At 35.3% G+C, this 27422-nt stretch overlaps 1 protein-coding gene across 4 annotated transcripts in view; it reads left to right on the top strand.

Moving 5' to 3' along the window:
• Positions 1-26999, top strand: part of WAPL (WAPL cohesin release factor) — a 71757-nt gene extending 44758 nt beyond the window's left edge. For 2 of the 4 annotated variants that reach the window (XM_035570504.2, XM_050711876.1), the window contains exons 6-19: positions 2447-2599; positions 2851-2987; positions 4955-5066; positions 10249-10476; positions 15350-15461; positions 15998-16095; positions 17588-17664; positions 18843-19018; positions 19398-19513; positions 20193-20354; positions 21572-21779; positions 22930-23018; positions 24067-24162; positions 24549-26999. In XM_035570504.2, the coding sequence (XP_035426397.1) occupies positions 2447-2599; positions 2851-2987; positions 4955-5066; positions 10249-10476; positions 15350-15461; positions 15998-16095; positions 17588-17664; positions 18843-19018; positions 19398-19513; positions 20193-20354; positions 21572-21779; positions 22930-23018; positions 24067-24162; positions 24549-24614 (1830 nt within the window). In that variant the 3' untranslated portion in view covers positions 24615-26999. The remainder of the gene's footprint in view (positions 1-2446; positions 2600-2850; positions 2988-4954; positions 5067-10248; positions 10477-15349; positions 15462-15997; positions 16096-17587; positions 17665-18842; positions 19019-19397; positions 19514-20192; positions 20355-21571; positions 21780-22929; positions 23019-24066; positions 24163-24548) is intronic. The other 2 variants (XM_035570564.2, XM_050711877.1) reach the window with 1 other exon arrangement.
• Positions 27000-27422: the final 423 nt, after the last annotated feature.

Genomic DNA, 27422 nt, shown 5'->3' with positions numbered 1-27422 from the left:
ATCTGTAGGTCAAAAAGAAAAAATCTACAGAGAGATTTCATTTATTTTACCTTTTATAGTGGAGTAAAGTTTTGTTAATATCTGACTAGAGCCTTTAGCAGTATAGGAGAAATGAAATGTTCTTTATATACGTAGAAAGACCAATATTAACATATCAGATATAAACATGTATACAAGGTGTTAACAAGAGATGAAAACAATTCTTAAAAAAAATCTTCAAAAAACAGTGTTTGTTCAGAGCTTCAAGGTAATGATTTTTGGATTGTTTTTAAAGAATCTCTGAGAATCCAGGGACTTGGACTTACGTACATGTAAAAGCTGTTACGGATTATGCTAGGAGGACATTGTATATTGTCAGCAAATGTCACTTTATTTGCCATGTTATTTGCATGAGAACAGAAATCAGAATGCAGTTATTCTAGCACTGATGTGTCTTCAGCTTTTGTTGTCACCTGTTTGGGTTTTGTTTTTTATTTCTACCTTTGTGTGCTTTGTTCTGATAATAGCTCTTTATGTTTTTTGCTCTGTGGTTTTTTTTTTTTTTTTTTGCTGTCCTTACTTTATTCAGAACGGCCTTCCTTCAATGTTAACTGCACTGCCTGGAAAACACAGATGACTCATTAAAGTAACTATTAGCAGTAGTATTTGAGAAGAGCAGAATTTTCAGCACTGGGTTTTTCCTTTTAAAAAAAAAAAGAAAAAGACCCTAAACTCCCTGCTCAATTTGAAGTGTGTGCATTTGAACTGAAGCTTTAATTGCTCACTGAACCTTTGTATTGGTACTGACTTTTATGAAATACTCTGCTAGATAACTTTAAGGCAGATTTTGTCTGAGTCTTCTCAGACAGTCTTTGAATATATCCTCTTCAGATTAGTAGAATGTCTGGATCATCCGTATTCAAACAAGACATTTTATCTTTTGTCAAACTTCCACTTTGGAACCATCAATATATTAATTCAGTAATATGGCAGAGGTTTGACTGAACAAACTAATTAGGGAACCTGTTTGTGGGTTTTCCTGGTGGTGGGGTGATGTGTACCTGAAGTTACTTCAGTCACATTTTTTTAACATTGATTTCTGTGTCTGATCAAGATTTAAGAGTAATGAGGAATGAGCCATGTTCCAAATGTTCCGCGGGAATTACTGCACAGATCATCCTGCCTCTTCAATTTCTGTACATACTTGTTAGCTGAAGATACAGATAAATTTGTTTTCAATTTATGGTGAGAAACTATAACATGCAAACTGTGTATGCCAAATATTCTTCCTTGTGGCCTCTCCAAAGTCTCTTAGAATTTTCTTTGAAGGGGAAGCCTTTAACCAAGACTTGGGTGAGATCATTACCCTTCAGTGGATCTACTGCTTTCATAAACTAAGACCAGAGTCCTCCATTAAGTGCTCTAAGCCAGCTTTTCAGGGTGGTTTATTATCTTTTTGCCACCAGAGCAAATATTGAAGTGCTGCACACTGATAGAGGCAGTGTTTAATGAATACTGTGTTAATATACCAGGTTGTTTTGGCTTCTATCTTAATTTTGACTGCTAATGTACAATGTACAGCAAGAAGGCTTTCTTCTCTAATATCCCCTGTAGTGCATAACAGTTGATGCGTATTCTGTGCCTGCTTTCAGTTCTTTCCTACCTGTTGTATCTTCTAAATAGGTTTTGCTGTAGTTTCTGCTGTAGTATGCTGTTTCTAAAAAATAAAAAATAAAAAATACTAGTAACACAAATATGTATAAGGCCAGTGTATGGAAAATACCTATTTGAGGCTTTCACCATGCTTTCCTTACTTGTGTGAGAATTATGATACTACAAAAATGATGTTGGTAGTCTTCTACCTGCAGACAAAATACACTTTGGAGTGTCACGTTGGTGAGGTTAGTTTCTGATAGCTATACCCAGAGTACAACAGTGTGGTAGCCTCCAGTAGTTAAAAATGAGAGCAGTAGACACAGATTTCAGCTCAAGATTTGTTGAGACAATGATTCCTCAGTGCTGTGATCCTATGCAGACCATTGGGCTTAACGATGGTTCAGTATAGCCACCAATTCAATCCTGGAAGCTCCAGTTTGAGGGGGTAAGATACCTGTAACTATCAACAAATACTTGTTTTGCAACCGTCAGATTTGTTGCTTTACTTACCCTTAAAGAACCACTGTAAAGGATCCTTTTTTTTCAGTTTCAGAATTCACTGGAGTATTTCTGACTACTTAGAACTGTTTTTTTTAACTTAAAAATGCATGTACTTTCTGACACTGTTAATTTTTTTAAGAGTAGGTACATTATCACACTAGCTTAGGCAAATCTTAGCAGCGTAAGGCAAGGACTAAATAGTCCCAAAATGTGAGTTTAACAATTGCACACCTGTACTGTTTCCTGATGTATTCAGTGTATGTTTACATGCTCAAAACATCTGCCCATTTTAGCACTTTCTTATTAATAGGTAAGGCTATCTTCAAAGGAGGCAATTCATAAAGATGATGGAGTTTTTAAGGCTCCTGCACCACCTCCCAAAGTGATTAAAACTGTGACAATACCTACTCAGCCCTATCAAGAGATAGTAACTGCATTGAAATGTAGGAAAGAAGACAAAGAAGTAAGTATTCTTAACAAATTTTTAAGATAAAGAATTTTTGGTAATTCTAAGTACTGAAGGAACAGTGTCAAAATGAAATTTGGCTTTTCTATTAAAGATAATATTTTTTTTATCTAAACAGTTGAATGGCCTTCCTTGACTTCTTAATGTTTCCTTGCACTCGAAACTGAATAGATTTAAAACTGTACTTGTTAAGGTTATAATCAATCCCAAGAGCAACTTACCTAGGTCAAAATATTTGTCTCTTCCAGTTATACACTGTTGTTCAGCATGTAAAGCACTTCAATGATGTAGTGGAATTTGGTGAAAATCAAGAGTTCACAGATGATATTGAGTACTTGCTAAGTGGATTGAAGAGCAATCAGCCCCTAAACACACGTTGCCTTAGGTAAGATATCTTAATATAAAACACTGAACTTATTTTTAAAATAAAAATTGAATTAAATACCCATTAAAGAACTGGCCAAACTTAGAAATGTCATTTGGTAGTTAGTTACCCAGCACTTCCACTGTAAAGTGTAATATTTGAAAATAATCTTGAAGATGACAGGCTGTGACTAATCAAAAGTAGTATGAAGGAGATGAAAAGATGAAATAGAAAACTGCACAGTAAGATGCATCTTCAAAACCTGTTTGCCTTACTATAAATTAAAAAAAAAAAAAACTTTGTTCAGTGTGATTTTTGAGTTGTATACTATGTTTAAAGAAAACATCAATTCTAAAATAAAATCTGAAAGATTATAAAGTGTGCTGACTGTAATATAGAACTAATCTATGGTGATATGCTAAACTCTCCAACTGTCTTGTCTTCATTCTTTGTTGAGAAGTAACATAGCTATCATCCACTGGAACCATTGTGGCATCAGTATTAGCTGGTAGCTTTCCTAAGTTGTCTGGAGTACTCATTGCACTTTTAATGTTCCAGTTGCACACTGTCATGAAATTGGTATAAAAAATGTTACAGTTGGGCTTAGAAAAAGTTTTTGTGCTGTAATACTGGGTTCCATTGTCTGGACATAAAATTAATTAGTTCTGTACCCACATAATTTATTATCTTCTGTTTTGACACTTGTGAATTTCCTCTCTGTTTACCACAGATAAAATGCTAGAGAAAGGAAAAACTTGAAACCTAAGACGCAAGTGTTAAGGATGCTTAGTGATTTGGCTGTGGATGAGAAAAAGCTTAATGATTTCAGGAGAGTTACTATAAAAACAACTTATTCTTCACATTCCTCAAAAAAAATAGTTATGTTGCTTTAGTATAAACTCAAGAAATCTGTTATCCTGTTTGCATTTATGTTCTGAAAATAAATTAATACTGTCATGACGAGTCACGAATATTTTTCACGTTGAGTGTATTTTCCACATTACACTACCTCATATGACAAGCTTCCTAAGAGCTTAAACCAACTTCTAACTTCCCAAAATTTTATTGTGTGGTGTAACTTACATAAACACCACAATATTTTTTTCTTTCAATTAACAAATGGAAAGGAAGTCATTTTTGTAAATAAAATCAATGTGTAAGGATAGCAGCAGATGTAAAAGAGTCAGAAGCTGGTAGATGAGCTCTAACTGGTGCTGCTGTGATAGGAGACAAAAAGGCCTAGTTGTTTTTAAAACACTATACCATATGAATCTCATATTGTTTCCTTGGTAGTCACGGATGACTTGATTCCAGTATAACTCCCATGTTACTCTACATTTTAAAAGCAATATATTGCTAATTGTCCATGTGTTGGGCTGTGCTGGGAACGACAAGACAAAATTCTAACAAAGATAGGGGAGAAACGTCCATTTTGAAAAATAGAACTGTTATCATTGATAAGACTACTGCATTAACTTCAGATTTTTCCTCATATTAGTAGTGTTTTTCATCAACTATAAATGCAGAAATATTAAGTATTTTCTAGCAAAAGTAGTGTCAGACATGAGCACAACTAATCAATCAATTAAATAGATAACTATTAGATTGTGATGGAAGCTCATGTTCATAATTTCTGAATCCATACAGAGCTCTCCTGTGCCTCTAAATCGGTTTCATGTTTGATCCATTAATATTTCATTTTTAATATAACTATTTCAAATTATTTCAAGTTTTGTTTGAAAGAAGCAAGTTCAGGGAATGCTTTCAAATCCTGTTCTTGGCCAACATTTGGTAAGCAACTGCTGAATAAAATGCTGGTCTCTTTACCGATTATAAAGTTGGCTTATACAAGTTTTAGAAGAAACATCCTGACAAAGCTTGTTGGGGACTGAGGTATATGGTCAGTTGTGTTTCTTAGACTTGTTTAGCTACAGTTTTTGTAAATATGGTGATATTAGTTGTTCTAATTCAGAATTATTTTTTTCTAGTGTAATCAGCTTGGCGACAAAGTGCGCCATGCCCAGCTTCCGAATGCATCTGAGAGCACATGGGATGGTAGCCATGGTTTTCAAAACACTGGATGATTCCCAACACCACCAGGTATGGATAGATCGTGTATTTCATTTACAGTTTAGCCATACCTGTCTACTTTAAGGTCAAGCATCTAGTGTAGTGTGTATCTGGAATCAATAGTGTCATTTGAGAAACTTGAAGAGAAATGAGAAATAAGTTATTTGTGTCCTAATGACAAGTTCCCCTTCCACTGTTTACATGTTTCTAGGTTTGGACTCGTTTTTAAGAAAGCTTTTTAAAAACAGCTTTATCGTTTTATTTTTCTTCAAAATAGATTTGAAGGAAAACTATGTTTTTCTTTCAAATAAAAGTACTTGAAATTTAAAAGAAATCTTTTTATTTAAAGATGGCTGTAAGTGCTTATCTTCACACTTGCTTGCATGTGAATTGTTTCTTTTTCTCTGGCTTCTGTGGGGTTTCTTGCATGGTTGGGGCTTGTTTCCTTGAGCAGTGCAGTAATTGCATTTGTGGGATGTCTTGAATGTGTGCAGTGTTCTGTGATAAATTTCAGAAAGGTAAATTTTCAGTTTTTATGCTGATAGGACCTGAGACTTGAAAACCCAAAGCATTTTGTCCTTTTCTTCTTACCAGTTTTACAAACTTAATTCAGCTGTAATAGAAAATGCTTCTTGTGGGTGACAGTTCTTTTTTTTTTTTTTCCCAGCGGTTGAAAACCGTGCATCTATGGGGTACCCCTTGAAGTATTGTTACAAAAGCTGAACATGGGAAATATTACTTGAAGCAGATGATAGTTATGTGTATCCAGTCAGGTTTATTATTATTTTTAAATAGCTCAAGAAAAATTTGTACCCACAGAAATAAACATTCAAAAGATTGCATTTGGCATCTTACAGTGATTGGGGGGGGGAAAAGCTATCGAGTTCTAACTAGCTAATTTTAGAATAGAAGCTTTCTTCCCCTATTCATCACAAATTAGCAATGGCTAACTGTGAAACATATGAACCAAGTTCAATGTGTTCATTATTTTGTGAGCTGTCAAAACAGTGCTGAGTGATACTAGCATAAATAAAGTATAGTCATGCTATTCAGGACAGATACCACCACTGAGTTGTAAGAGATCTGCAGAGGACAGCTACAGTCACTTGGAAAATGTACAAGCTTTCTCAGTGTATTTTAGGCTGTCGTTTAACAGTTACCATTACTCCTTCATTTTTCAAAAGAACTTGCTCATACAGTTCAGAAGCAAATTGCATGCTATTATTAGTCTGCAGTAGCAAAAAGCATTGATTATATTCACTATTTTCAGTGTATCTGATGAAATGCTCCCTTCTGTCAAGAAAAAATGGAAGTTAATGTTTTAATATATATTTCTTGGTGTATATTACGGTGTTATAAAATCACTGATTTATCAAACTATTAATAAATACTAAAATATGTGCTTTAACTACTGACAGCATATGTTTCAACAGTGATCTTTTCTGCATAACCTCACTGTCTTGTTGTTTTGAGGTTGTTTCACTGATTGTTTCACTAAACTTTTTTAAGATCGATAGAAATTTGAGTATTAGTGCAAGGTAACTCTAGAACAATAAATCACACTAGGCTCAACTTGCATGTCTCAAATCCATTTAAGATGAATAAAGAGTGGGAAAAAAAAAGGTACAACTATTTTGTTGCTATTTTCTGTCAAGTATTTTGGAGATGGGAGAGAACTGTCACGATGATAGTGCTAATGGAAACAAATACGAGTGTATCCTGCATTCAGTCGTGCTGTACAGTGAGCAGACTGGAATAGCAGAAGACTTGCTTATTTCCATAAATGTATAAAATAGTGGTTGCAGAGCTGTAGTTTACTCAGCAGAGAAAACAAGATAACCAGTTATGTTATTGAGCTGTGCCCCCAAAATATTTACATGAAAAGTGCTTGCAGCACATAAATTTCTTGTAGATCTGTCTTTTAAGCTGCAGTTTCATTTTTTAAGCTGACTTTGTCTCTTTAGCTGTACACTAAAGGCTTTGGAGTATTGTTATTAATCTTTAAACGAAAATCTGTATTTTCATTATAGTTGTCAGTAGTTAAGCACAGAAATGTGTTTTTGTAATGTCTTCAGCATGTAAGTCAAAAAAAAAAAAAAGAGCACAGTCAATGTAGTGCTGAACCCTAAAAAATAACCATCTGTTCCCGCAAGTTGGAGTATAAATAGAATGAGCAAGGGAAGGCAAGGATGAGCGTGGGTGTGACTGGCCTGCTGTTTCTGGAGTAAATGTTCAACTAGGATGTCTTCCTGAATACTGTAAAGTATGGATTGCAACTCCATAGTTAAGTATGCCTTAAAGTTTCTGTCTAGAGCAAATACTATTAATTTTACTCTTTTCTCCCCACCACAACACTTGTTAGGAAGCAGGATGTGTTTTAGGCATCTTCAGGAATAAAACGGGAGGGAGGAGGGGGAGCAGGTCCACTACTCCAATCTGTATGGGTGGGATTTTTTGAGGTTTTGATTTTTGAGGATCAAAAATGAGTTGTACAGATTTCTACCTTTTCAGCTTCAAATTCTACGTATGATAGGGTATGAGTTTGTCTGAAAGCTGTGTGGTTAATTGTCTTTAACATTTACAAAAGACCGGAGCAAAATGTATGATATTCAAGAGTTACTATTTTTTAAGATTAAACCAACCTGTCTGTAAGGAGTAAGAAAAATGAGCTTTAGCAAACAATATTGGTGGCATGTAGTTGAAGCAGGCTCATCCTGCAGTTTAAGCACTATTAATATTTGAAGTCTTTGCTTATTTTGCAACATCATTGTTTTCCGGTTGCTCTTGAGCACTTGGAGGCTTACTGGCCTGGTTGCTTACAGGTTTTCCTTGTTGCAGGAATCTCATTCCTGTTAAAAGTACTTACTCCCCTCCTTTTTGCTGTTTGGCAGTGCTCCTGCAGTCTGAAAGTTTCAGTATAATTTCTTAGTCCCCACCTTGGTTCCTTTCTGATCTAAGCATTTTAAAACCTGGGTTGGAAGGTCTGAAGGGAAGTGATGACAGATGCTTATGTGACGGAAAGCCGTTACTTGCTGTGTGACAGGAAGTCAGTTGGAAAGGAAGCAACCGTGGGAGAAGTCAAGGGCTTGGTGCAGAGGCTTACGAAATGAGTCTGATTGCCATTATCATACTTCAGAGTGTCTGTGAGTTAGTGTTCTGTGTAGCGACTGAAGAGCAGTCTCTGGCTTCTTGAAATGCCTAAGAATTGGTAGTCCAGATTATAAATTCTACAGTTTCCCTCTTGACTGCTCTGTAGTTTGTATTTCAGAAACTCTTTTGAGGGCTTGAGCATTTTTCTACCAGGGAGGTCACCTTGATAATGCTGGTCACTAGAAGATAGTTTTTCATCGATGTTACTAGAGTAGGTCTCCCATTTGATGAATAACAGCGAGGAGTGCTTTGTTACCTTTGTTTTATGTGGAATGTGTTTTTCCTAGATCCTGTTCTAAGAACTGCTATTCTGAAGGAACGGAGTGTAGTCACTTTCTTACAGTTTAAACCAGAAACGGTTTCTTGAATGTAAATGATAAAATTGCAAGGTTTATTCGAGAAAGACAGGACACACATTTTCCCTTAATTTCTTTTCACTGTATGGGCAAGCTGCAAAGACTGCTGCCTTAAATGATCCAGGTGACAAATCTGGAATAGTGACATTCATAGCTAAGATGGATTTTTTTCTTTTTTTTTTCCTAAATAAACTTATGTCTTGAGGTTGTACTCATGAAAGGAGACGTAGATTTGGAAAATTGCTTCCTTTAGTATTCCAAATGCATTTTATTCACCTCTGCCCTCAAGGGTTTCCTTGACTCAGACAGAAAGGAGTTTTAACATACCTTTTGATAGACTGTCAGCTGCCTAATCCTGCTTTGGAAATGCTGGTACTGCTTCGTATGACCAGGTATGATTATCACTTGCTTCTAAAATAAACAGAGGCAGCTAATGATGGCTTTGATGGTTAGATGAACCCTTAACAAAATGTTAATCTGTTGTGACCCAGAAATTCTGCTCCTTCCTGTTGAGCTGTGCAACATTCACATCCCAGACTTAAATTAAATTCACATCACAGAATAAAACTTTTCTGCAAAAGCTTTGAAATTACCCTATATGCAAAAAAAAAAAAAAAAAAGATGCATGTTGACTCTTCTTTCAGGGTTGAACTCAATAATTAACAGTTATTTGTAGTAAAACACAAATGCACAGCTTTTTTTTCCTCTGGATGTCTAGAAAGGTTTCTGAAAGTGTTGTGCCCAGCATAACTTGATTCTCCTTGATTTTTTTCTTCTTTGTTATCACTTGGACCTCACCTGGATAGATAGGTCTCTTGGTGCAAGCGCTGTACTTGCCAGCACTAGGGACAGGTAGCTCTGGTCTGACCTCTTCACTCCTACTGTCATTTGTCTCTTTCTGACCTCCTTCTTCTGCCTTTGCTTTTCTGGATATTCACAAAGATGAATTTTAATTATTTCTTGAACTTGAAAGTTTAAGTATTCTTCAGCCAGTAAGAGGTTCCTATATACCATTTCTGTCAACTCTTTATAAGGTAGAGGTGGTCAAACTAATAGGATTAGCTTGTTAAGAACTGATGGGGAGGAGGGCTGGTTTGCTTTGTACTTTGGCTACTTTGATAAAGCAGAATTCTACTGGAAATTGAAGGTGTGTGGGGGGGAAAGGTTTGGATCAACTACTGACAGACAGACCTGCTTGATGGGATCGGAATGTATGTCGCCGGGCACTTTTTCGTTTTCCTTTCATATGTGAATGCTGTCTTTATGATCTCTATCTTTTCAGTGTTTTCTGTTACCAGCTTAACTCATCTAACGAGAATTTTCACCTACCTTGCCACATGTCCTGTACCTTTTACTTTGTTCCCCTGCCGTCTGTCTCTTCTGTAATTCCATATTATTGGAGTTAGTGCTGCTTATTCTGTCTGCAACAGAGTCCCTTAAAAGTAGAAAAACCTGCTTTTCTACCAGGGTTTTGTAAATGTATTAAATGATTTGTGTCTTATTTGTATGGGTGAAGAAAATGTTAGTAAATTGCTAGAATGAGTCCATTTATGTACTGGAGTAAGTACTCATGCAAGTGCTAGTGGAGACTGGGACTTGTCAGGTTTTTTCTTTTGTAATTTATCTTGTTTATTAAAACTTTTTAAAACTTCTACCTAACATGATTACTAAAAATATATTTATTTTCTTTCCTCTCCCAACCCAAGAATTTGTCCCTTTGTACAGCAGCTCTAATGTACATCTTGAGTAGGGATCGTTTGAACATGGATTTAGACAGAGCTAGTTTAGATCTGATGATACGGCTTTTGGAATTGGAACAAGATGCTTCTTCTGCCAAGCTCCTGAATGAAAAAGACATGAATAAAATTAAGGAAAAAATTCGGAGACTTTGTGAAACTGTTCACAACAAACATCTTGATCTCGAAAACATCACGGTGGGTATTGTGCTTTTGTTTGAAAGACTTGACACTAGTGGAATGTTTAATAAAATGGAATTAATAGTATCGGCTTTAATTTCCTATATCACAACTCAGAATTCATGACGCTGTCTGCAATTGTAAGTGTTGCAAGTGTTTTCTTTTATTGAACTTAAAATTTCCTTTATAAAAGGCAGATGAAGTTATGTTCTTCAGCTCTCTGGTTCACTGTTGACTACTGGTAAGAGCAGTTCGTTAAAGGTAGCTATTAAAACAAGTAACAGCCGTGTACTAAAGGATCACACTCAGTTTGACTTTTGTTTCTCTGCCTACATTTTCATCTATGTATGTTCATTCACAAAGAGTAGTGGTTGCTATGTGGGAATAAGAGTGTTGTGTGTTAAACTAGAGTTGTCATACAGGTACTTATATTTAATACTAATAATATTGTCTGTCTTCCAGAAACCAATTTTTCTTTGCAGGGAGTGTAGTAGCAGGTCTATCGATAATCTTATGTGTGGATAAGGGTTGGTTTTTATACTTCGTTTCTCAAGCATACTTGTTTTTTATGAATGTATCTTCAGATGCAGCAGAGTGAACACATTTTGTTTAAAAATAAATTTGGCCATGGCTCGATGCTAGTTATTGAGCTAGCTTGAAAAATTAAAGGGTAAGTTGCAAGTCTTCTAAAAAGAGTATTTTTAAAGACTTGATGACAGATTGACTGCATGAGTGGTCATAGATGGCACAACTTAGTGCTTTTGCTTTCATCATATTTCAGTATAACACGTTAAGATGTTAATTTTTTTAACATCTTTTAATACTTTCTTTAAAGTTTCAAAGATTGTTATGAGGTTTTTGCTATTTTTAATCCAGTACTTCACAGTGACAGGAGATCTGATCTATTGCTTATGAAGTGAGCTTTTTAGAGTTTTATCTCTGCAAGAGATGTTACAACTCATCAGTAACCTGAAGATGAGATTGTGTTCAGTCTTAGAGTAGTTTAAAAGATGATATGCCTTGATGAACCGGCATCTTCTTCTGTAGTTCTAGTGACTTTTTTTTTGTCCTTTTGACACCTCAACCCCAGCCCAAATTTCAGATGTGGAACAGATAGCTGAATTGGTATGAAAAGTCAGTATTACATAGCATTAGGAAGAGTTGAATTTTAGGGTAGGAAGATAGTCTTGATGGCATAATTCTTAACCTTGATAAGCAATTTAGGGTGACAAAGGAGAATTATTTCAGTGTTTCAGTTTTAGGCATATTTCCTGTAAGTATGTGGAATCTGTAGGTAAAGAACTCGGTGACTTTTCTGGCCTTTCGAATCTGCAAAAGCAGAATAAATTTGAGTTGATGTTCTCAGCCTTCACTTTAGTCTGTTGTGTGATACAATCTTAAGATATCAACACAGAACAAATTTTGTTTTCTATGTGACGATTAGCAAGGAATTAGTGTAATTACTGTCTTAATTCTGAAGACTCACATAGCGCACTATCTCAGTGCCAAGATATCTTTTGCACTACAAAATGCAAGACAGATCTGTTTATTAAGCGTGGAACAGCTGGTGTAGGTTCCTGATTGCTAAAGCATCCAGCCATGCTGACCGCTGTCTCCTATTACAGCTTTTCTTATATTCATGGTCTCAGTAGGCCTAATGTTTTTCATGAACTATAATTTCGTTTTTGTTTTCTTAAGCATGAGTTTTAAAAGGGAGAGGATATATTAAAGGGACTCTGTCCTGCAAGAGATACGTCCATGAGAAAAGAATATTATCATCACAGGTTTCATTTTTTTTTTTCCTGAGGCATCTTGATTTCTTAAAATTATATCGAGCTGTTGTTGCAAATGTGTTAAATACTGTAGTACCTCACAGATGGAAACTGGTTCCCTCCCAGCTGTGCCATCTAGAAGTAGACTATTATAGTGTACTGAGAATATTTGCAAGCCAAATGATATGAATAGATTCTCTGCCAGTTTATGATAGTTGCAATGGTAAGTTGAGACAATAATGAACTTCATGTGTGGAGCATAAAGTTGTTTTTCACATTGATCTCTGTCATGAGGTATAATATGTAATCTGTTTTGTACCAGATGACAAACAGGCAGAAAATTTTAACAAAAAATGCAAATTTTGGGGGGGGTTATAGAAAAGATCTGTACTTTTTCAAACTCAGACATAAACACTGAGAAACAGAAGGATTGCAACAGCTATTTTGATAGCTCCATTTTGTGCTTAACTAGTTATACGTTCGGTTTTTGAATATGAGCTTCAATGAAGGTGACCAAAGCTGCCCATATCTTTAACGCAGACAATGTAGTTTGTGTGACTCTGTCTGGAAACTAGTTTGGACTAATTCTTGAGTATTCGTAAAGGTGTTCAAAGGATTCTGTTTTCTAGACTGCTATGAACAACATTGAAAATGTAAAGCCAGAAATTGAAAAGGACTTCCCTGTGCATTCAATTTGTTCCAAGTATTTCCTGGTTTAGGAGAAGATCAAACCTGAAGAACTTAATCTTCATGATAGCAAATTGCACTTGGCTGTCAGTCAGCATAGCCCAGTGTAGCTGATGCTTGCAAGCTAGCTCTTATCTGTTGCATCATGATGAAAATGTTCAGAAGTGACTTCTCTTTTCAGTTGGTGAAGGGTTATTTTGTTTTTCAGTCTCAGCATAAGGCTGAAATCTTAAGGAAACCATGTTTTGAAACTTTGGTCTTAAAATTTTATAGTAATTGACATAATACTCATCAGAATCATAGAATTATTAAGGTTGGAAAAGACCTTCAAGACTTTCCTCAAAAGCAAGAATTAAATCTTGAATAACAATTTTTAGTATATACATGTTTTTAAATGTCGTCTTGTCCAGTTGTATGAATATCAAATAATATTCTCCTGGAGTTTTTGAAGTCTTACTGCCCTTTGTAGGAAGACTAAGTACTGTATTTGAAATACTATGTGGACTTTGAGGTTTCATGGAAACACATACAGAAGATTAGTTAAATCCTTTGTAGCCCTTAAGATCTCTAAGGAAAGTCTCTGTTCAGCTTCTATCAATCTGATTTAGGTTATGCCTGGCTTCAGATACCCATGTTACAAAATTTTCAAGCTCAATCTGAAAGCATGAAAAATTTTCTGAAGATGGGAAAGCTGTGGAGAACTAGGGATCTGTCAAACTGCTGTCTGCAGGTTCCTTCCCTTCGTCCCTCAAAACACTTGCTCATTTGGTTGGCATCAGAAGGGCAGTTCTACATCCATTGCTTAAAATGTTGTCTGCTATTATGCTTTTAACTTAATTTGTAAAAGTGAGGTTTTGGACCTTGTATCTCCAAGTGATAAGAAAAGTTTGAAACCAAGTGGGCCTAACTTCCCTCCTGTGGGAAGACTGAGTGAGTGGCTGCTGGCAATTAAAGGTGGTTATCTGTTGCCAGGGTGGTGAAACAGTGGCAGGAGTAATTGCAGCTCTGTGTTTGTTTCCTCTGTGATGGGGAATTGAGATGCTGCTGACTCAGTGAGCAATGACCTGTTGTAGATTTGCTGCTGCTCATGTTCTCTTGCCCCCCATGATGCTTTCATGACCCAAGGACACTTCCACTTACGTTGGAGAAATGCAGTTACTAACCTGTATGCTCATCAGTGACTCTACTGCAGAGGTTGCTTCTTAAAAAAAAAGAAAAATGAAAAAAGAACTTTTGGGTAGTAACTCTTCTTTATCAGCATTGATCTTGAACTTTCTTCTCCTTGGAGATCAATAATCTGGAAAAAAAAAAGGAAAGCAGCTGAAGCTGTCAAGGTTGGTGGGGAGGAATCATACAAATAATAACTTGGTTTTCAAAGACAACAGGGTGTTTATTCAAGCCTGGTGAGTACTGTTATTCCCAGGAGGTGCTGAGGTTTGCGCTTGTATCCTGGAATAGGCTGCACGTCTCAGAATAAGCACAGCCCTCCTTGAAGTGTTAGAAATCAAATGTGTCACGGAGGGAAGATAACTTTAAAGTGGTTGAATTTGATTGACTTTAATGGGATCTTATGGCTTTTTCTCTGGCTGTTCGTTGTTGTATTTGTGGCACATTAAATTATTAGGCTTATAGTAGTCCACATTTACTCATCTGTTTTTCAGAGATTACAGAATTCAATATTCTGTGTAGATATAAATCTTATGCATATTAGACATGTGTACATGTATGTATATAATGTTTTATTATTAACATTTGGTTTTTTTAGAAGCTTTTATAAAAACAAGATAAACAGTCTTTTATAGATGGGGTTTGTTCTGCTTAAAAACATTGCAGGAGATTAACTAAGATAATCACCTAAAATCTGTTCAACTTCAATTTGCAGGGAGTAAGCTTATCTTCAGTGCTGTAGAATTTCAGTATGCATTCCTCTTACGAAAAAAGAATCCAGTAAATATAGTAAGGTTTTTTATCAGCATCGTAGTTGAATTGTTTTCTTTAGTGCATTTAAAGTAAAGTCACAAAAAACTTGGTTAGAAACATGTATTTTACAAAGCAGCAAAGCTAATGTATCTGGGGAAAGAGCAGTGTTCACTGCAGGTTTTTTCCTACCTGGCTATTTTGTTTCTTTCCTTTCCTTCCACCACTAGTCTCTTTTGACAAGAGGAGAAGCAGATGAAAAGACGCTGTTTAGACTTTCTAAAATATTAAAAATATCTAGAAAAAGTTGAGAATGCTAACGTATCTTTTTAATCAGTACCAAGGTTTTGTTTTTTTTTCAGATGCACGCATGTCTCTATCTGTTCTTGCTCCCTCTGGTGGTTTTTCTACTCAGAAACTGTAATTTTGTTTTTGTATGATGTGTATTTGTATGATCTGATGTGTTGGCTGCAGCTGCATATGACTTCACTAATTCTGGAATCTAACTCTTTCAGACCGGGCATTTAGCAATGGAGACATTGCTGTCTCTCACCTCAAAACGAGCTGGGGACTGGTTTAAAGAAGAACTGCGACTTCTAGGTGGTCTTGATCATATTGTAGATAAAGGTATATTGGAGATCCTGCTTTTACAGTGTGCAAAAAATAGTAAATCCAAGATGTTTGATTTTCTTAATATTAATTTTCTTTGCTCAAGAATAGAAAAAATGATATATTCTCAATTTTTAAAAATGCACAATTTTATGACAAGTTATTGGGAAATATTAGTGACAAATCTCTGTGTGGGATTGAAAGTACATTAAAGTACTTTGAAGTACTACAAAACAATGCATCTTTAAGATATGTGGACTTATTTGCAGTTAAAAAACAGAATCATGTACTGTACAATCTCTTAGTAGAAAATAAAATATACAGATAGGTAATTAGTGTTGCAACAATCACAAAATTGTAAAGCCTTCTTTTAATTTACCTGGAAATGTAACAATTTTGGAATGCTGATCATGTCTTTGAGATTGTTTCCTAGTACTACAGGGTTTTTAAGGTGTAAAACACGGTCAATAGCAACTCTCTGAATAGCTAGTTAAATCTGAATGCTTGGCTTTTGAAGACATCTTATTGACAGTGGAAATTTTTTTTTTGTTTAGTTAAAGAATGTGTGGATCACCTAAGCAGTGATGAAAATGAAGAGAAATTGGTTGCTTCGTTATGGGGTGCAGAAAGGTGTTTACGGGTCTTAGAAAGTGTAAGTATGAACATTAAGTTTCTAAAAAATGATTTCTCTAAAGTGTTCTGTAAATATATAGTTATATAAGTAACAATAAATGTTTTAATCAAAGCTCTTAACATTGTGAGGTTTATCAGTGTTCCTGGAATATTGGAAGTTTTGTTCATTAATGTAGAATATCACTCACTGTCATTAAGAATAACTGTGTATAACCTGATGCTTTTTTTTAAGTTCCTCTGAAAAACTGCTGTTTGTTTTCTTTTGTCATGAGTTTGAGTTTAGCGTGAGTCTAGTAATAACTCAGCATAATGTGTTTTCTTAAAACTATAAATTGATATGTATATTATTAAGAATTACTGCATTCAGACATCAGCTAGCTAAGTGCTGAAAGAGCAAACTGCCTTGAAGGTCACACTAGGTCTGTAGTCAGTTGATTGTGTATATTGAGATGGTAAATGTTTTTCAATGAGAAGTTTGAGGAGAATTAAAATGTGTGGTAATTTTTGTAGAGCTTGAGAGAAACCTTGTGCATATGCTTCCCTACAAAGCCTCATTTTGTTGAGTTTCATATTTGTTGTTACTCTTTTTGCTTGTGACATTGTAAGCAAATAGAAAAATGTGATGTTTTAGAAATACTGCTCTGCACGTCAGAAAGGGGTGTTCATGTTCAAAGTACAGGTCAGTAAGTCTTAATATCTTAAGCCTGAGTCAGAGGGCAAGTAGCTGCAGTGATACTTCTTGACTAAAATAGCAAGATAAACTCAAGGGTACTGTAAAAGTAAGCTAAAAAATGAGTATAATGAACAAATGCAGGTGTGGCTACTTAAAAGTTACAGCACCTATCCCTTTACTTCAGAATAGTGAGAGAAAAATTTTCAGATCCAGTTTCTGCTATTATATTCCATGGATGGAATTGCCAAGCAACAGCAGAAGAGACTTGTTTAGTGGCAGAATACTCAAATTTGAATTTGAGGATGGCTTGTGATATAGTAAGATCCTTAGGAATTTGGGAGAGAGGACAAATCAGCACACCATATAATAAAAATTTAAGAAGAACTTTTACTGTTCCTGTAAATCGATTCTGTATTCCAGTCCAAGAGAATTGAGGAAAAAGTTTATGGTTGGATGTATAATAAGCTGTCAGAAGTGGAGTTGACATCAAGTCTTAAATAACAAAATATTTACATGTATATGCATGCGCGCACATGCATTGGGACTACAGTGTCCCAGGATATAGGTTCAGGTTCTGCTGTGGCAGAATATCTTCCCACAGAGTTCCTGTTTGCGGTGTATCAGGGAAGATGGTTTTATATGCAGTGCCCCAATCTTGTGGGATTACTTAAAAGGTAGAAAGTCCAAGGAAATCCTGGTACAATAAGTGAAAACTGACTGTGGATAATAACCAAGAAAAATGGAACTAAATAAAGTGGGGTGGTAGTGGAAGTGAATAGTTCTTTCAAGGAAAAGGTCGTCTCTTTTTTTTAACGCTACTTTCTGCTCCCCTTTTTAGGTTACTGTGCATAATCCAGAAAATCAGAGCTATCTGATAGCATACAAAGACTCGCAACTCATAGTCTCCTCAGCTAAGTAAGTTGTAACAAAATACATTTTTGCATAGCTCTGCATGTGATACAGCAAGAAATAAATTTGCTATACCAGAAAATTCTAGGGGAAAAAACTTAATTTCTGTGTTGCTTTTCATTAAGTAATGTTCAAGTTATTTTAGATGAGGGTATTGGTAACTGCCTGAGTACTAAGAACATGTAGTTATTGTTGGTTCTGTTGAAGTTGCAAACTGTGGATTAAGATTTTAGTACCAAAATAAGATGAGCACAGAAGAGAAGCTACTTTTGGGAAGCTACTTTTTTTCGATAGTGTTTTTATTATCTTAAGTGTTTGTTGGAATGGTGGAGCATAATAGTGAATTGACAGTGTAACTATAAGAATAGAGAAAATTTGTTCTGAACTGTTCTCCCAGCCCCACTTATCAATCAGGATGAGGTCCCAGTTGACTGGCAGAGATTGAATCCCTCTTGCACTGCTCAAGTGGTTCATAAGAAAGCAAATTAGGCTGAAAATTTGACTGTGCAGACCTCACTGGAAAAAAAAATGTCGTGGTTGTAGGCTAAATATTTTGAGTGCTCTTTAAATTAGAGAAAAAAAAATCTACTTACTGTGCTAGTTGGTCCAATATGTACTTCTGACATCTTAGTTTTGTTAGTAATTGAAATCAGCACTGTCACTTTGTCAAACTAATATAATGCGGTAGAATTATGTCTGGTTTGGTAGTGTTATGAGATGAAGGCTGCTTCTGCTGGAAAATCATGTGTCACTTACTTATCACAGAATAGGGATAGCTCTGGGGACAAGACAGGTGAACAGTTAGAAAATACTATCAGAATAATGTTGTGCCTTGATGGTCAGAGGATATGAGAGGCTGTTTGTAGGGAGAGGAGATGTGTCTTAAGACCTTGCGATGAAGTTGGAAAGAAAAACGAACTTTTGCACTTGAAATCTCAAGCTGTTAAAGCTCTAGGCAACGAAGCTTTTCTGTTTTTGTTTTATTTTCACAATTTCAGTTGAACTCATAAAAGATTTTATAGGTGACAGGCTTATCATCTATCTATACAGATTAAGCATCTTACACTTTTATCAGAAAAACACTGCATAAATTCCATATTTTCTGTTTTCCTGTTGAAATATATATAAAGTGAAATACCCTGTATGTTGTCCAGGTAATTTTGTTCTGCATCTTCTCTTTGCAGAGCATTGCGGCATTGTGAGGAGTTAATCCAGCGATATAATCGTGCTGAAGATAGTATCTGTTTACCAGACAATAGGCCTCTGCCTCACCAGAATGTAACCAACCATGTGGGTAAAGCAGTGGAAGACTGCATGAGGGCCATCATTGGTGTCTTGCTCAACTTAACGAATGATAATGGTAAAAACAAACAAAAAATACACCTCTTCTGTGTTACAGCGTCAGAGATAGTATATTAATGTAAACCTTTTTCTTATACTGATTGTTTTTTTCCATGTACAGTGCAGTAAGGCAGTATGGTAAAGTATGGTAGATGCTTGCTTTGTAGTAATCAGTAATTGGATTTTGGGAATTCGGTGAATAACTGCCAGTATGAAGTGTTAACAAGATGCATGCTTGGGCCAAGAGGGCCCAGTTCATCCTGAGGGCCAAAAGGTTTTATCCATCTGCTTAAAATAATATAAAATATAATATATAATATAATAATAATATATATAATAGATTTATATTATATGTTATCTTGTAAAAATTGAGCCTTTTAAACTCTTTTTGTTTACAGAATGGGGTAGTACAAAAACAGGTGAACAAGATGGTCTGATAGGCACAGCTATGAATTGTGTGCTTCAGGTTCCAAAGTTCCTACCTCAAGAACAGAGATTTGATATTCGGGTGCTGGTAAGTTCTCATGTTTGTTACATGAATATTAAATGATTTGCTGCCTGCTTGTGTGTTTAACTGCTCCAATTTCAAATTAAGGAGCAGTCTCTACAAACTTCATTGACCATGTCCTTAGTGAAGTACTTAAAGGAGGTTTCTGTAAGGTCCAGGGAAAACTCTAGGATTTGACGGCTTTGAGCTCTCCTTTTCTTTGTGCTTGATGGGAAAAAGTAGATGAATTGTGAGACTTAGGTAAATAAGTCTGAATTGATAATTTTCAAATGTCTTTTCAATTTTAGACATATAGTGGATGTTATTGTTTGAGATAAAGGCAGTGTCAAATTTACTTCAGCATACATAAAATGTGTCTGTGGCCTAAGTAACACTAAAACTGCACATGTGAATGGTCTTTCAAGAACAGAAGCTAAAGGTTGGACCCCTGAATCCCTAATCAATAAATTAAATCTCACTTTTAAAAACATTTAAAATGGTTTTGTTCAGAATTGAAAAATCTTGAACCTCTATGCAGAATTCTCAGTTTTGCTTCATATTTCTTTAAATCCTAACCCCGCCCTTTATCAAACTGTTTTATAAAGACGTTAGTATGTATGTATCCTGGGAAATATACAGCCTAAGGACATTCTGATAATTTTTTTTTTAGTGTGTGTAATATTCTTTGATTCTCCAATTCTTGCAGGGATTGGGTCTGTTGATCAATCTAGTAGAATATAGTGCTCGGAACAGGCACTGTCTTGTCAATATGGAAACATCGTGTTCTTTTGACTCATTCTGTACGGGAGAAGGAGATGATAGCCTAAAGATAACTGGACAGATTGATGCTGTTCAGGCTTTAGTGCAGGTAAGAAATGAACCAAAAAATGTGTTTTTCCTGTAATAGTCACCATTTTTCATTATCAGACTTTCAAGGAAGAAGAAAGAACTCAGCAGCGAAGATGCTTGTCAAAAATTTTTTGTTGCGCATTTTGAGAATGTAATACAGCATGGTGAGGGAAGAGGGGTGCTACTCACAACTTGGCAGCATTATTACAGACATCTGAAAGCTGCTCTTGTGCTCTGCAGAGCTTTCTTGTTCCTATATAGTTTATTCCTCATGCTGTTTTTAAGCAGTTGCAAAACTTGTAAGCTACTTGTAATTGTAAGCTTCCATAGATTTTTAAGTACTATTTTTATGGGAGTTTAAGATCATTTTTTAAAATCATGCTTTATCAGTTTTTTAATGTGAATATAATACATATGAGTTTGAAACACCATTCTTAAATGTTGTATCGACTAACTTCTTAAAAGAAATCCACTAATTATGTTGGTGAGTAAGCTCCAACATGCAACCTAAAATAAAAGTAACAGGATAATTTACAACCTTATAAACTTATCTCCATTAAAATTACGGATTTTTTAGCAGTTGTTCCATTTCATTATGTGAAATGACTGTCCAGCAGCAGACAAAAATGTCAACAATCAGGATATTAATAATAATAAGTATTTCAATGTACACAGCTCTGCAAAGCAATATTTAAAACTGGTGGTTATATGATTTGGGAAGTAATTCACAAGATGTAAGTGCGCAGTATGAGATTGGTTAAGTCACATTCACCTTAACATGACTTGCTAAGTCATTTTAAATTACCCTTTCAAATTTCAAATTTTTGCTTTTTATGTATCAAGGGAAAAACTCAGAGAGCAATGAGAGGATAGTTTGCATGAAAAGAAAAATGAGGATTGGTAAAGAACTAAAATTAAAAGTTGGCAGATTTTCTTGTCACTCTTCAAGCTGTCTCTCAAAGAAAGCAGTTAAGCATTTTTGATACCTAAGAGGAATCTGCCAGTTGGTTGAACATTGGGGAGCGAGGGAGGCAAGCCTTTTCTGTAGAGCACAGCATTAGTGTTGTGATAAATCACGTTACCCTTTGAAGAAGAAAAGGCTATTGTGAAGAATAGTATTGAAGGCTACCTGTATTAATGGGTGAGTCGTGAAGGAGAAATATACTTTCAAGTATTAATTCCATGTGTGTAGGGTTTAATTTATAATAGAAATATTTCTGAATTTTTCCCCATCAGCTATTTCTTGAGCGTGAGCGAGCGGCGCAGCTGGCTGAGAGCCAGACAGATGAATTGATTAAAGAAGCTCCCACTGCTCAGCATGATAAGAGTGGGGAATGGCAAGAAACAAGTGGGGAGATACAGTGGGTCTCCACAGAAAAGTCAGATAGTACTGAAGAGAAAGATAAGAAGGAAGAAGATGATGAAGAACTTGATCTTAATAAAGGTATGTTGGAGGGTTTTGATGAGCTCAGAAAAAGGCAAAAACTCTGCAATCGCATAAACTCTTAACTTGTCCTCTACTTCCTGTTTATCTGCAGTCCGCTAGGCTGAGATTTCCTCAGTGTATTCCCCACGTGAAGCTGTTACAAAGCACGAGTATGAGCAGTTCAGAGTTGAAGCATGTGAAGTGTGTGTGGGGGGGAAGTATTACTCTTTACTTAATAGTGCCTTCTGTCTGTCAGTCCCTTGAAAAAAAAAAAAAATTAGGCATGTTCTGTGTAAGAAATTCTGAAATGGAACTTTTAGGCCTTTGTAGTTTTCAAGGCCTTTTGCAGAAGAACAATATCTGCCTTAATTTTGTATTCCACTGCGTAGTGACCCTTCTTGTTTCATACTCCATTCAGTTCTTTTCTCTTTTCCCTGATTTACTTGCATGTATGCTGCTTCTGCCTTCTGTCCCCATCTTCTTACTGAGTTCTTCTTGCTCCATCGGTGGTATCTCAGGTACCTGTGTGATGCCTTGAATGTGCCTCATCTTTAGGAATTTATTTCAGGAATTTGAACATCTTTAAGCTGAATTACATGGTTTGTTTCGGGAGAATACAGCTGGTCAAAAACATTAGTTGTTCTCAGTTGAGTGGCTCATGTTAATCTTCTGATAGCAAATGCACTGCCTTGCTTTTTCCAGCCTTGCTCTATATGATTCCTCGTTTTTTCAATTCCATCAGCTGTTGTCTGTAGCTATTTGTGGTTTGCCCCCCAAAATGCTGAGCCATTAGCAAAAAGTGCCATATCTGTTACTTGTAATATGAAAATCTTCTCTTTTGTGTAAATCTTATTGGCTTATAGCATCACAGAAAACATATTTGTATTTTGTTGTGTTAAACATACAATTTGCCCATTGAAATGGTATGACAATAAAAGTACTATAAAATGTAACGAATTGAAAGAGAATGAACACCATTTTTCTGTTCAAGAATGTGTGCTTCTGAGTTAAGTAAGGAGTTCGATTCTTGCCTCTGAAGTCTCAGTGCAAAAAGATATTTTGTTTGAGAAAATAGAATTCTGGAAAGTGATAATGAAAGATTGTATTTGAAGCAGTAAAAGATACCAGTTGCTTAGAGGATACAATACGCTGTTGTCTCTTTTTACAGCTCTTCAGCATGCTGGGAAGCACATGGAAGACTGCATTGTGGCCTCATACACAGCATTGCTTCTAGGCTGTCTCTGCCAAGAGAGTCCAGTAAGGGAATAAGTCAATAACTCCAGTAAAATATTTAGTGAAGTAATAATTTGCAGTGTTGAAATGGGTTTATTAAATCAGGGTTCAATGTGAGCTGGTACACTGATGAAGCTAACTTAATGTATATAGTTCTATGAAAAATTGCCACAAGTATTCTATCCAAAACAAATCTTTTGAACATCAATATGTTTATCAAAGAAAAACAGGAATTGAACATTAACCTCTTCTGCCTTTCTACTGTTTGTTGTTAGTCTTAGCTCACAAATGAACTAACACTGGAAAGGCGAAGGAAGGTTGGCTAGCCTGTTCTGTAATGATAAAAGCTTGCTTCATTTTTCAGCAGTTTCAATAAGCAAGTTAACATCCAACTTGTTTTTTTCATCCTAGTCTGCTTTTTTATTTCCAGTGAAGTTTGTATGAAATTGTGTATGTCCACATTAGTTGAAGATGATTACCTCAGGTTGGAAATACATAATGGAAAGTTGAAGTTAAAAATGTGGAACTCTGGCATTTGAAAACTTCATAAACTTTCCTGTCAAATACATGCTCAAATGAAGATGAGGTTCAGCCTGCCTTCAGGCTTGTTTAAATTTACCATGATGGCAAAAATGTTCTTGAGCATTCTGTTCTGTACTTTACAACTTAACTTTCGATTACCTGTGTATAATTTTAGTGTTTGGAGAGGTACTGATAGTAAGTTCAAATACTTTCAACCCTTGACAGTTATGAAGGGAGATTATTTCCATGTCAGGAGAATAGCCTGGTCATTTTTTTGAGTTCTTGATAACCGTGTAGGTCCTGGGGAGGTCTGATGGTGGTCATGATCTTTAACAGGGAAAAAAGGTAGCAGGAATTGCTGTTTCCAGGAAACAAACAACTTAAATGTATGAGTTTTGAGGGACTTGAATCATAGAGATGACAGCAAAAAGCCATCTTAATCAGGCTATGAATACATTTGTCTTGCTCCATCTCACGTGAAAAGAGTAACATAATTCTTGGTGTTGGAAAAATATTTCACAAATTAAAATAAGTTTTTTTTATTTCTTAGATCAACGTGACTACTGTGAGGGAATACTTACCTGAAGGGGATTTCTCAATAATGACTGAAATGCTTAAAAAATTTCTCAGTTTTATGAATCTTACTGTAAGTAATACATATATATATATATATATATACCTATCAAATCAAATATATATTTGTGTAATTGTGTTATTTGCTAATAACCCATGCCTTTTTAGAAGTTTTTACTATTTCTGTATGTCTTTAGAAGAGCTTAGGGTGATTATCTGTGTTTTTAAGTATTGAAGACCTGTTTATATGATATTTTTGTAGTAAATAAAAGGAAGCTACCCTGATTCCATTTGAATGCTACTGTTCAGGAAAATACTGTGAATCTTCTTCCTGATCCTAATTATTTTTACTGATAAGTAATTCTAAACCCTAAAATTCTGAAATGAGCATAGCTCTCAGTATTTTAGAGGTAATATTACAATTGCTTATTTGTTACTTCTTTCTCTTATATTTTTCAGTGTGCTGTTGGAACAACAGGCCAGAAATCTATCTCTAGGGTGATTGAATACTTGGAACACTGCTAGATACTTAACTTCCGCTGCAGGCACTCTAATGCTGGAGCTACCCTTAGACAAAAGAAGAAGTCATGAAAGAAGTCCTTGAAGGATATACCAAGAGCATTCATCTGTGTCATTCGTGTTCGGATTTTTAAGGCTACCTGGTCTCTTAACCATGCATTCAGCATTTTCTAAAAGACAGTTACTACATCAATCTGCAACTATCAAAAATGAGGGGAAAAAGGTTCTGAGGAAAGTAAATAAAGAAACCATGCTGTTTATGATGCAGTGCAGTATTTAAATATTTTTGGCAGGGTTTACCCTCCCTATCTTTTTTCTTGCTTTGTTCGTGACAAGTTTCAAGGAAAAGAACTTGCTGCTGATAGTGCAACTGCTGTTTACTGTTGAGCCACTGTTTCATGCCAGCCAGGTGCAAAGGCAGCTTAGCTACTGAGGTATCAAATGTTCTAATAAAGAAGTTCTGGACAGCAGCACCGCTCCTATTTGAGTTTAATTTGCTCTTGCTTTTTTATTACTAGATTATTCCAAAATCATAAAATATAAATTTTTAAATACTTTTGTGATTTTAACTACTGTCTATATTTAAAATTTGTTGGAATCCAAAGAGGCGAGGATTGGATAGTTTATTTTTTATACTGTTTTGATTGAAATTAGGTTGTTGAACTATTTCTCAGTTCTAAAACTGTCATGGCCCATGTACTGTAAACTGATAGACCATAACACTTTGTAGTTCCAAGAAACATGCAAACCCATAGACACATAAAGCCATTTGAGAGAGGGAGTGTTATCCGCTAAATAAAAAGCAATTGTAAAAAAACAAAAAATTGTACTGTTTAAAAAAAAAAGAAAATGATTAAATCCCAGGTTAGTTTACACTTCTAATGAGCAAAACCTTTGAAATGCTGTTTTAATTTGTTTCAAGGAACCGCTCAAGATGTATTTTATAATGCTCGATACAAAGAATTTGGATGTTATAGGGGGAAGAATTTTAAAGAAGCTAAAACACCAATGGGGATTAATGTTTCCAGCTGACATAATCTTTCTATTTCATTCTTCTGTAGTATGACAAAGTTTAAATGCATACAATACAAAGCCTTAAATTGCTGATATAGCGAAGATTTTGTTCAGTCTGAGGTCTAGTTCATAGCAAAGCATTGTGTTTGAAGACTTAAATGGAACAAAAAATCCCAGAAGTTACATGACTTTGTTTTTTAAAAAACAATAAAAAAACCTTCTTGCACTCGTTATTCAGACCAACAGAATTGGTAATTATTTTTATTAAGCTGGTCTTGAATATTTGCAGACTGTTCTGAGATCTGCTTCATTGACATTTTTAAATACCTGTATGGGTAGTTACATCATGTTATTCCATTGAATTTGTAAAACTTGAAGCCATAAAAATATTAGTTCTATGTATAATGAGGGGGAAATAACAGGAAATCTAACCTGCTTTTAGATCTTGTGTTATCTCCATGTATAAAGTTACAAACTCGTGCTTTTGTATCAGTGCCAGCTGTAAATTTTTTACATACAGTGGCTGCCTTCTATGTCTTCCTATTTTTGATAATGCAGATTGTTGGGAATTCTGTAAGGAAGTAACTGATTAGCAGCAAAAATCCAATGTTGGTCATACTTTTTTGCGTTTTCTCTCATCACCTTCTAAAACTTAGTGTATCAGTGTAACTTAGAAAAGTTTTTGAGGTTGTATTCCCCTTTGTTTAAAAACTAAACAAAAACAGCTCAGTATTGAGAAACAAAAGCTGTATGTAAATCATCTCTATCAGGAGGAAATTAATGAGTATTTTGTCCATCTAGTCTTCTGATTTTAGAGATTTTCAATTATAGTGGGATTTCAAAATGATTATATAGTTTCTGTAGAGTGATGGCAAGAGACAATACAGATGTGATGTTGGGGGGAAAAGCAGGGACAACTACCTTTCTTTGTTACACTGGTAATTATTTGGGAATTGATTTACCTCAGTGTTTAACAGTTTTTTTAAATGTAACTAATTGTCAAGCACTGACAAATGCAGATCTTTTTTTTTGAGGGTGGGGGGAGAAATCACCCTGTGAACTGCAGTGCATTTTTGTGTGTTAGACCCTCAAATAACTCTGCATTAAAGGGTACTTGAGGCCAACTTGCAAATTAAAGTTTTAAAGTAACTTTTTTTCCATTGTAAATATTTGTGTAAATACTCTCAATTGGAAATTAGAACAAGTAGAGTACTTTTCTGAATCCAATCCTATTTTTATTTTATACAGTATTTCTCAGCTGTGATCTTTGGAGCAAAAGCCAACGGCAGGAAAAATAGTTTGTACCAGTTTCATGAAGTATGTCTTTGGGTTTTTGTAAATAATTTTAACTCAAATAAAATTGCTACTTTCAATACATATCTTGTCTTTTAACATGTAATAAAGCACTCCCCTGAGTGACTGCAGAACGAAGGCAGTGTCAGGTAAATTTTCAAAAGAAAAACATAATATAAAAAGAGGCCTAAAGGTAGTGCTGTATTTTGCATTGGTGTTTTGGGACAAGAGAATTAAGTGCCTGGACCCCAAGTTGATCGAACCAACTAGGGCTTGACATTTTTTGGAGATGTACTGAATCTCTTGATACATTTTTGGAGTTCTCCACACAAGTTGCTATTGATCTTAAAGCTGAAGGGGCAGGTGACAGTTCTGAAGAGCTGTAGTTGAAATAACAAAAATGTGTAAAAGCATAGGGGAAATGGGGCAGTTCATGTTATGGTGATCCTTTTTACATTATGAAGAATGTTAATAGCTGCTTTCTTCAGCAGAAAAAAATGAGAAAAT

Source organism: Cygnus atratus, chromosome 7 (genome assembly GCF_013377495.2).
Source record: "Cygnus atratus isolate AKBS03 ecotype Queensland, Australia chromosome 7, CAtr_DNAZoo_HiC_assembly, whole genome shotgun sequence".
Lineage (NCBI taxonomy): Eukaryota > Metazoa > Chordata > Aves > Anseriformes > Anatidae > Cygnus > Cygnus atratus.
Note: the sequence above shows the minus strand (reverse complement) of the source record. Positions and strands in the feature narration are given on the sequence as shown.